General features: G+C 48.9%; 1 protein-coding gene across 1 annotated transcript in view; it reads left to right on the forward strand.

Annotated features, from left to right (window-relative positions):
• Positions 1-5,187, forward strand: part of PAFAH2 (platelet activating factor acetylhydrolase 2) — a 39,218-nt gene extending 34,031 nt beyond the window's left edge. Inside the window, exon 11 of the mRNA XM_052664320.1 lies at positions 4,002-5,187. Coding sequence (XP_052520280.1) covers positions 4,002-4,096 — 95 coding nt within the window. The 3' untranslated portion in view covers positions 4,097-5,187. The remainder of the gene's footprint in view (positions 1-4,001) is intronic.
• Positions 5,188-10,824: the final 5,637 nt, after the last annotated feature.

Consider the following 10,824-nt stretch of genomic DNA (forward strand, 5'->3'; position numbering starts at 1 on the left):
GTCTTCCACTTCACTCAGAAAATGGAAGCCATCAGTCCGTCTTCGAATCCCACCACTGCATCTCCCTACCTTCTTGCAGAGACTCAGCCTTCCATCTGGTTCCCAGAGGTTCCTACTCAGTCGTCTTACTAGGCCAACCCCTCCACTTGCGCACTGGATTTCACCCTCTGGTCTGCTCAAGAGGACTGTGTCAACAGTGTTCTTTCTCTTTACATTAGATCATCAATTTTTCCCTGTCTGTGGCTCATTTCATGCTGAAATTTCTTTTTTAAAAATTCTGTCTTGACCCCACACTTTGGTCCCCAGTTACCACCCTGTTTCCCTCTCCCTCATAATAGCAGAACTCCTCACACGAGTGGCTTCACTTTCTCTGATCGTTCCCTGCACTTTCTCTCTTGAACCTACGCCTACCAGGCTTTTGCATCCCACTCCTCCGTGAAACCTTCACAGTACTAAATCCAGCAGTCACCTCTCGTGCCTCATGTCAGTGGAACTCTCGGCAGCTTCTGGGAGAGTTGGTGAGGCCGTCTTCTGTGCAGCCCAGTCTTTGCTTCCAGGATGCCTCCTTGCAAATTTTCTCCTTCTCAGTGTCTGCTCCCCTCCGTCTGCCTTGCTGCCTCCAGGGCTCAGTGCTTGGACCTCTTCTCTACCTGTATCCCCCAATGCCATCTGGTCTTCTGGCTTTAAGTGCCATCTCCATGCTGAAAACTCTCCAGTTTGTCTCCAGTTCCGTCTTGCCCATGAGCATCAGATTTATTAACTCAACATCTCTACTTGGCCTTCGAAGGGGAATCACACATAATAACAGCTTTCAACTGCAGTCTTTCCTTTCTCAGTTAATAGTAACTCCATCCTTCGAGTTACTCAAGCCAAAGTCCCATTCTTGTCTCCTCTCTTACACCTCCCATCTAGTCCCTCAGAAAATCCTATTGGCCCTACCTTCAGAATACAAATAGAAAGTCATTTGTCACCACCCCCACAGCTACCATCCTGTCCAACTCGTCTCTCACTTAAGAGTTTCCTAACCGGTCTCCCTATTGCCACCCCTGCCTCCCCACACAGTCCTTTCTTTTTTAAGGGCTTCCCTGTTAGCTCAGCTGGTAAAGAATCTGCCTGCAATGCAAGAGACCTCAGTTTGATTCCTGGGTCTGGAAGATCTGCTGGAGAAGGGATAGGCTACCCACTCCCTATTGCCACCCCTGCGTCCCCACACAGTCCTTTCTTTCTTTTTTAAACTCTTTTTTTTAATTTATCTGGCTGTGTCGGGTCTTAGCTGTGGTATGTGGGGTCTTCACTGCAGTGCATGGGCTTCTGAGCTGTGCTACTCTGGCTTAGTTGCCCCATGGTATGTGGGACCCTAGTTCCTAACCAGGAATCGAACCCATGTCCTCTGCATTGGAATGTGGGTTCATTTTTTTTTTTCCTCTAATAATATTTTGTATTTTGTGCCTTGAAATTTTGCACCTTAAAAAGATCATTGATTTTATTCCGGGCTGCCCTTGGTCCTCATTGCCGCGTGCAGGCTTTCTCTAGTTCAGTGAGCGGGGCTCCTTGGTTGCTGGGGCTTCTCATGGTGGCTTCGCTTGTTGCAGAGCTTGGGCTCTAGGTGCGTGGGCTTCGGGAGCTGTGGCCTGCAGGCTCAGTGGTTGCAGGCTCTAGAGCATGGACTCAGTAGCTGTGGTGCACGGGCTTAGTGACCCTGAGGCATGTAGAATCTTCCTGGACCAGGGATCGAACCCATGCCCCTGCCTTGCCAGGTGGATTCTTGTTCACTGTACCACCAGGGAAGTCCTGCACATTTAAAAAATGTTTAAAATTTATTTTTGACTGTGCCGGGTCTTCTTTGCTCTGCAGGCTACTCTCGAGTTGCATGTATGGGCTTCTCCTTGCGGTGGCTTCTCTTGCTGCAGAGCCTGGAGTCTAGGGCTCGCGGGCTTCATAGCTGTGGTACGTGGGCTCTGAGAGCACAGGCTCAGTAGTTGTGGTGCACAGGCTTAGTTGCTCCACGGCATGTGGGGTTTTCCTAGATCAGGGATCAAACCCGTGCCTCCTACCTTGGCAGGTGGATTCTTTACCGCTGAGCCACCAAGGAAGCCTGGAAGGGAGATTCCTAGCCACTAGACCACCAGGGAAGTCTCCACACTCCTTTCTTTATCAAGCCTTCAGAGTGATCCTTTTAGAAAGAAAGTGAAAGTCACTTGGTAGTGTCCGACACTTTGCAATCCCTGAACTATATAGGCCATGGAATTCTCCAGGCCAGAACACTGGAGTGGGTAGCCGTTTCCTTTTCCAGGGGATCTTCCCCACCCAGGGATCGAACCCAGGTCTCCCACGTTACAGGCGGATTCTTGACCAGCTGAGCCACCAGGGAAGCCCCCTTTTAGAAAGGAAGCCATATCTTGTCACTCCGCTGCTCAGGATCCTAACGTGGCTCCTATTTCTCTGAGAGGCAAAGTCAATGCCTAGTGTCCCTCCTGTGGCTCTTCCCCAGGCCTGCTTCCCCTCTCGCTCCACAAGCCTCCACGTCCCAGGCGCAGTCCTGCTTCAGGCCTTTGCGCTGCTGTTCCTGCTGCCTCGAACATTCTTCCTGTGTAATCTCGTGGCTCACTCTCACCTCCTTCACTTTTTCACTCACATGTCACCTTCCCAGGGAGGCTTACGTTGACAGCCCTCTTTAAAAAGCATCGTACCATCCCTTCCTCCGCTCACCCCTGGTCCCGGCCACCAGCACTGCCTCTGTCTGGCTCGGTTTTTAGCCACAGCGCTGCTCACCTTTTCATAGCCTATGTAGGTTGTTTTGTTTATTGTTATCTCTAGATTGTGAGCTCTATGAGGATGAGGGTTTCTATTTGTCCGTGGCTGTATTTCTGGCATCAGGAACACACTGTGGCACACAGCAGTGTGCTCCGCATTTTTTTAAGTGATGAATATGGCGCACTGTTTGTCGAGGACCTATTCCCTGCCAGGGCCTTGGCAGGGCCTTGGGGATCTGAAGATGAAGGAGAGTGGTTGCTGCCCACGTCCCAGGTTTTTGTTTTGTACAGAAACACCATTTGCCTGCTTAGCTGTGTCCTGCTCCCTCAGCCTGGGCCTTGGGCCCTGCCTGACTGTTCTCACCATGTCATTAGCTCCATCTGCCTGTGGTCCCAGGGACCTCTCTGGAATCATACCTACTTTATGCTGCTTCGTGCTGTTACTGTCCCGTTCCTTCTGCCCTTCACTGAGGCGGCCATGGATTCATATTTACTGGCTGGCTTGTGGAGGATCTCTTCTTGCTCAGCAACATCCATGAGGCTGGAAGTGGGTTTTCCACTTTCTCACCCTATCTCACCGGGGTTTGAATTCTGTCTCTGCCACTTAACCAGTTGTATTGACATAGGATGAATCTGGTAGCTTCGCTGAGCCTGTTTCCTCAGCTGTAAAATTGGGCCGATACAGGGCTCCCCAGGTGGCGCTAGTGGTAAAGGACCTGCCTACAATGTGGGAGACTTAAGAGACACAAGTTCCATCCCTGGGTCGGGAAGATCCCCTGGAGAAGGGCATGGCAACCCATTCCATTACTCTTGCCTGGAGAATCCCATGGACAGAGGAGTCTGGTAGGCTACAGTCGATGGGGTCACAAAGAGTTGGACACAACTGAAGCAACTTAGCATGCACGCAGTACTTGACACATAGCGATATTATGAAAATTAAATGAAACAATGCATGTTTAGCAAAGTTCCTGGAATGAATTGCCCTTCAGTCAATGCTCCCTTCTGTTATTATTGTCGTTACTGAGTTGTTATGGGTTAAGCAAGTTGTTTAAGAAGAGCATGTAAAAACGCACTGAAAGAACAGGAGTTACCATTGTTGCTTCCACCATCGCAACCACTATAACCAGTCGTTGTAGTATCCCAGATGCTCCTGTCTCTTTGATGAGCCACTAAATCCATGGAAGCTACTCTTTGATCTACCTTTACAAGTTTACCTAGCCCTTCTGTGTTTTTTTCTCCTCCATTCAGGCCTGAAAGAGGACTATGACCAATGGAACAACTTCATTGAAGGCATTGGACCATCACTAACCCCAGGGGCCCCACGCCATCTGTCCAGCCTGTAGGCACAACTGGTCATTTGTGGAAGGTCCCTGAGCTGAGTTCCCGTGTGGGGCCTGCCCAGGGATACCCTTGGCCTCCTATCAGGAAGTGATTGCCATGACCCTTCTGTGGTGATTGAGAGGATATAATCACACTGCTGATTGGTAACGGGGTACTTGAATCTCAGACTTGTCGATCTTAAACTCATGTTGGGACTTGGGTCACTTACTGATGGGCGAACGGACATTCTGAGGACTGAGCCTTAATGGTATGGGGTACAAGCAGTGGGATCGGGCTGGGGAAGACCTAAGCCCTAAGCTGAGCACTATGAGCCCTATTAACCTAGCCAGCCAACCCCCTCACCTTGGGCCAATGTGGCTTCTGCAGTGGAAGAAATGAAGCCAAAAGACGGAGGGAAAATTCCCACCATCCGGACCTCCAGCCCAACTTGGCACTGTCTCTTCCTCCTTCTCTGCCTTTCCCTCCTCCCCAGGGCTGCTTGGTGAGTTCTGAGCACCTTAGGTGGCTTTCTAGGATCTGGACCACCATCAGATTTTTCTGTTTATTTTCAAGCCTTCTCATCTCATGAAGCATAGTCCTGGTCTTCAGGAGAAGGTATACTTGTTAGCCTATAGAAGGGGCAGATAGCCTTGTCATGATAGCGCAGGGAAAGAGGCTGAGGGACAAGGGGTACCCCAAAGCTCTGCATGTCTTAAGAGTTTTGCTGAAAATCTCACTTGACAGGAAACAACACAAGTAGGTTGATGGAGAAAGTAGAATACACTGGTAAGTAGCCATTTGAACAGGCCCTCACCACAAAAGGGAGAGAGTTTGGTCAGTTCGAATGCAGGAAGCCATCTCTAGAGAGAAGTCTAGAAACACTTCAGTTTCGCCTCTTACCTCAGGTGTCGTGAGCCTCCAACTTGTTCAGGATCAGGGTGCTCTAGTGGCCTGTCTCCTGGCTCTGAGGGCCTAGCCTCAGAGTTAAGTCAAGCTATAGACTGGATTTCCGTTTTGTCCCATTTGTAATGTGAATGATATTAATACTCATGTTTGCCTAATGATATGTTGGAGTATTTTCTATATTTAATCTTCATTACAGCAAGATGGGGAGCCATCTGGAAGTAACTTTTCCTTCTGTCTTTCTTTGATTGCTTACCGCGTATGCCAGTGTGGAAAACGATCTTTAAAAGGAAAGGAAGTCTTCCTAGGGATCTAGTTCAAAGCTGTCTGGGAATATCAACCTCAGACACCCCTCTCTACTACTCTAGACTTCTCATTTCAGTCCAAGCGGGAGACCCCAGAGGAGGCAAGAGAAAGAGGGAAATGCGACTCTATACGACAGGTCGGAGGTCAGGGTCACCGGAGCAAGCTGGGACTGTGTCCCGTCTGTCAGTAGCTGTTCTTTCTCAGAGGTGAAGCACCACATCCAGTGAGGCTGTGGACCTACCTGGGAAGCAGCTGTGGATTCCAGTGAGACGTAGCGCGAGGAGGATGTCACGAAAGCCCCAGGCTCTAGAGTTCTATAACCTGGTTTCCTATAGCCAGGCTCCACCACTGCTCACTGCGTACATTTGAGCAAATTACAGTGTCTTTTTAGTCTCGGTTCCTGCATTTCTAAAATGAGGATCTGCATTACGCATACTTAGGATTAGTGAAAGGATGTGTAACCCATGTGTTATTTTAAGTATGTTTCCTACTTTCCAAACTTGGGAGATTTATATCGTTACCCTATAGCTGTTTTCTACCTCAACTGCCTTTGGTCAGAGAAAATGACCCACATGGCTTTTTTATCCTGAGTCTTGCTTGTTGACCCAGCGTGAGGTCAATTTTGTAAATGTTCCATGTCTGCTTAGTAACACTGTACATTCTGAGGTTTTTCGGCTTGCTGTTTTACTCAAGCATACATTATGGATTTCCTTCTGTGAGAGCGCATACAAGTGCCTTCCAAGCCCCAGACAGGGATCAGAGCCCATGTGCACTCACAGAACCAGCAGAAGTCATCCCTTGTGCCTGGGCATGGTGGTGCAGATGCTGAGAAGTCAGTGCCAACAGCACGAGCACCTGAGACCCAGCGTCTACCTTAGACCCGTAATAATAATGGGTATATCACGTGAAGACCTGAAACTTCCTAAAGAAGGAAGTTGTTTAGAAACTGGACCCATCTCCTCCATTCAGTTTGTGTTCTGGCAATGACTCATTGGTCCGGTGTCACTGGAGAAGAGGAATCTTCCCCACTGAAAATGATCCTTTAATTCATAAAATGTCGTATTGACCATTTTGAACAGTAATTTGCCAAAAAGATAACGCACATACTTCTTACTGTGATCTGACCTCTTCTTAGGATGTTTCCATCAGGATAGACTAGATGGCATGGTAGTAACCAACAGACCCCAAAGGGATAGAAGCTTACTTCTTGCCCACACTACTTGTCCTGTGTGTTGGCTCAAGGCTCTCCTTGGTGTCATTTTTATCCTCACCTGGGGACCCAGGCCAGCCGAGCTGCCACTCTCTGGAGGTGTCCCCACTGGCTGTGGTGGAGCAGGAAGAGAGTGGAGAAGCACTCCCTAAGTCCTTAAAGCTCCTGCCCACAAGTGGCCATCATCATTTCCACTCACAGCTCATTGGTCAAAGCTCGCCATCGTGGGGTCGCACAGAGTCGGACAGGACTGAAGCGACGTAGCAGCAGCAGCAGCAGTCATCTGGCTGTAGCTAGAGAACATTCAGCTGTAGCTAACGTTCAGCCCCCAGAGAACAAAGCCACTTGTGTCCAGATGTATTATCAGCGCAGTGGCGCCCTCTGGTCTGCGAAGATGTGGAGAGCTGTTTGCACATTTCCACCTAAAGTAAACGTGAGAGTCGGTGCATAAAGAAGGCTGAGTGCTGAAGAATTGATGCTTTTGAACTGTGATGGTGGGGAAGACTTGAGAGTCCCTTGGAGTGCAGGAAGGTCAAACCAGTCAGTCCAAGGAAATCAACCCTGACTATTCACTGGAACGACTGTTGCTGAAGCTCCAATACTTTGGCCACCTGATGTGAAGAGCCGACTCATTTGAAAAGACCCTGATGCTGGGAAAGATTGAAGGCAGGAGGAGAAGGGGGTGACAGAAGATGAGGTTGTTGAGTGGCATGATTCAATGGACATGAGTTTGAGCAAGCTCCCTGAGAGAGTGGGGGACAGAGGAGCCTGGCGTGCTGCGGTCCCTGGGGTCCCAAAGAGTCAGTCGGACGTGACTTAGCGACTGGACAGCAATAACAACAAAGTATAACTAAGTAGTCACTGAGAGAATGCTTTAGGGACGCTCCTGCAACTGGAATGCACAGCCTTTAGTGCTTGGACTTTGTAATCATTCGTTTAACTGCTCGGAGTGTGTGCCACAGGTCTTTGGTCTTTTGTCCTAGTTTTTTGTTAGCTTCCAGCAAATTGAAGGGCACCAGTTAAATGGCCTTTTAGATAAGGTAAAGAAATCCTGCTAAGTAACTGGTATGTGCTCATAAATTGCATTCTAGTGAATCCTTTCCAAAAGCACAGATGTCCTGGGCTTCTTCTGCATATTCTTATCCCCCGTCCCGTCGTTGGACCATGCCTGTGGAGGCACCCTAGTGGTAAGGTATATTGTGACATTGCTGTGCGAAGAGCAGTGCATCAGGAAGGACAGTAAGTAAATATTGGATGGAATGGGACTCCCCATCCCTCCCAATTCCTGGACGTGTCAGACTAAGATTGACCAGGTTCTTGTTACGCTCTCAGCGGTCCCCAAGCCCTTTTCCAGTGTGTGTCCTGCTTGCCCTTCTTCAAGAAGACCACTGGGCTCTTGTAATGTCAATCGATGGACTCCAACTCTGTGTCATGGCCTTGTGGGAACCTTTGTCTGTTCCCTTTTCCTTCTGGGTCACCACTTGCCCCTGGGCCTGCAAAGTGACAGAGAGACAGGAGAGGCCCTACTCTGTACTTGGGACCTAGCCTCAGTAGGAAGCTCGCTTTCTGTCCCATCACAGCAGGATGCAAAAGCCAAGTGTCGCTGGCCATAACTGTGTGGAAACTGATGGCACCGATGCTGACGATCATCATCATAATAGCCAGCGCTCACTGGGCCCTTACTGTGTGTCCCAGGCTGTGACCAGGGCTTTACATGGAGCATCTCATTTGCTGTTCACAGTAAGCCCATGAGGTCAGATGGTATTAGCCTCAGTTTATGTATGAGGAAACAGGGTTGTAGAGAAATTATTTGATCCAGCTCTCCCAGAAAGAATTTGACAAAACTGGAATTCAGGCATCAAAATCCAAACTTTTAATCACCAGGCCCCATGGCCTAATAGGTAACCTTGGTTTTGCCTCATAGATAACCCTTCTCTTTAAAAGGACTTCCCAGCAGGGCAGTGGTAAAGAATCTGCCTGCCAATGCAGGAGAAGCAGGAGACACAGAGTTGATTCCCTGGGTCGGGAAGATCCTCTGGAGTAGGAAATCGCAACCCATTCCAATATTCGTGCCTGGAAAATTCCATGGACAGAGAAGCTTGGCAGGCTACAGTCCATGGGGTTGCATAGAGACAGACATAACTAACCACACACACACACCTTAAACTCTCAGGTTATAAGGAATGTAATTTAATGAGATTGAATCAAGAAGGTTAAACTCCCTAGCAATTTCTATGTGACTTGCATTGAGATTTAATAACATCCTTAGTGTTACTGAGAAGCAGATTTGGGAGAGAACTGAGCTTTGCCAAGAACTGTGGGCCAGGTGCTCTGTTGATTTGCAAGATGAGGAAAGCAGTTCAGGGTCGAAGAGCATGATTTGAAATCTGACAGCACCAACACTATTAGTCCTGTGACTTTATGCTAATTTGTTAACTTTTACAAGCTTCAACTTCCTCATTTGTAAAATGGGAATTCCAATAGTATTTTAGGGTTGTTGTAATAGTTAAATAATGTATGTTAAGTGCTTAGCACAGTGTCTATATTAAGGGCTTAATAACATTAGCCATGAGGACTTCCCTGATGGTCCAGTGGCTAAGACTCCACGCTCCCAAAGCAGGGGCCCAAGGTTTGATCCCTGGCCAGGGAACTAGACCCCACATGGCGCAGCTAAGACCCTGCCCAGCCAAATAAATACTTTTTTTAAGTTAGCTGTCATAACTATTGTTTATTTGGTCCTTCTTACGTACCTGTAAGTTTAGGGAGCATCTATCCTTGTGCTGAAGGGCCCAAGATGGTCCTGGTCTAATTCTCATTCCAGCTTCAGTTTCAGTGAGCTCCCTGCTGCCTGCCCCACTGTCATGGGAGGGTAGAACTAGATGAAGAGAGTTTTCCCATTCTCTCCACTCTGATCTCCCTGCTCCTCACCTCAAAAATAAAACTTCACACCACAGTTTTGCGGTTTTCTTCACCACTAAGGAGAGTCTACACTCTTAGGTTCTGGTTTAAGTTTTAGTTTCATACCTGATCATCCAAACACAGACACCTAAGCAGCAGATGTAAGCCGAAGGTCTGGGAGACTCAGAGAGAAGGTCTGTGTAAATGGTGGGAAAGGGAAAAGGGCCTGGGGATAGGCAGTTGGTTGTAGAGGCTAGCTGGTGAATTTTTGTCTGCTGCCCTTGAGACTGAGGTCAGGGAGTTAAAGTGTCCTGTGACCTCCCCAGGAGAAACTCCAGGCCTGAGGATGTCCTGCAAATGACCTGTCCACAGCTCTCGCCCTGACAGCCTCTTGTTTCTCCCTTTGCCATGATCCTCACACCCAGCACGTCTTCCCCGCTTCACTTGAGTCTAGCCCCTCCATCAACTCACCCTGGAATCATCTTTACAGTCTCCCGGACTCAAACCTCTCTCTCTTCCTTTGCATTCTGCTGCCAGATCTGCCTGAAACACCACTGTGTAACAACAGCAGCCTGCAAGGGTGGTCTGATGGATGATGATGAAACTGATTGCCCAGAGCCCCAGGTTCCTGTCCCCCTCTCTCCCTTACTCTGACCCATGTGCGTGCTTTCGTTTCATGACTTCAGTTTCCCTGTCAGTTGGAATATGGGCTGGTGGTCGAGTCTCCATCACTTGAGTTGCCAAGAATCTTTGGGACTCCTTTTTCTCTGTAGAATTGCGTCTCCTCCCCTCACTTTCTTGCCCCACCTCTTCGGTTCTCTGCTTCTTGCTGTGCCGCCTTTTTCCTCGGTTCCCTTAATATGCCTACCCATCCCCCAAACAAACATGTGCCCCTTCTCACAATGTTTTCTTGCTTGCAGGGCCTTCCCAGTCTCCCATCTGTATATCCAAACACCTGCTCTTCCTTGAGGCTCATTTTGAGTTCCACTTTGCCTGCAAGAGCCTTCTTGATTAGATTCGGTCAACATCTGATCTCTTGGCCTCCTGCTCCCTGGAAGACACAGATTCTGGGCCATAGTTAGTGTTACACTTTACTACATTATTCCCGGAGCAGGACCCATCTGTTGGATGGAAAAGCATCTGCCTGTTGACTGACACGGGGAGCAGGGATCACTGTCCCCCCCCTCAGAATCCCCCCATCGGCAGGCTTCCTGTTCCCCATCCAGACGGGAACAGCTGGCACGCGCCCACCCTCAGATGTCTCCAGCTGCCCTTGCTTCCTTTTTTGAGGGGGAAAGGGGTTTCCCAGATCCCAGCTGTGGGGCCCAGGGCAGAGTCAGTGACGGAGTAGCCAAAGACAGGTGGAGTGAACTGAGATACATGGACATGTAGCATTTGAGAGTTAAAAAAGAGGGCAAAACTGAGCACACATCT

Source organism: Budorcas taxicolor, chromosome 2, assembly GCF_023091745.1.
Source record: "Budorcas taxicolor isolate Tak-1 chromosome 2, Takin1.1, whole genome shotgun sequence".
Classification (NCBI taxonomy): domain Eukaryota; kingdom Metazoa; phylum Chordata; class Mammalia; order Artiodactyla; family Bovidae; genus Budorcas; species Budorcas taxicolor.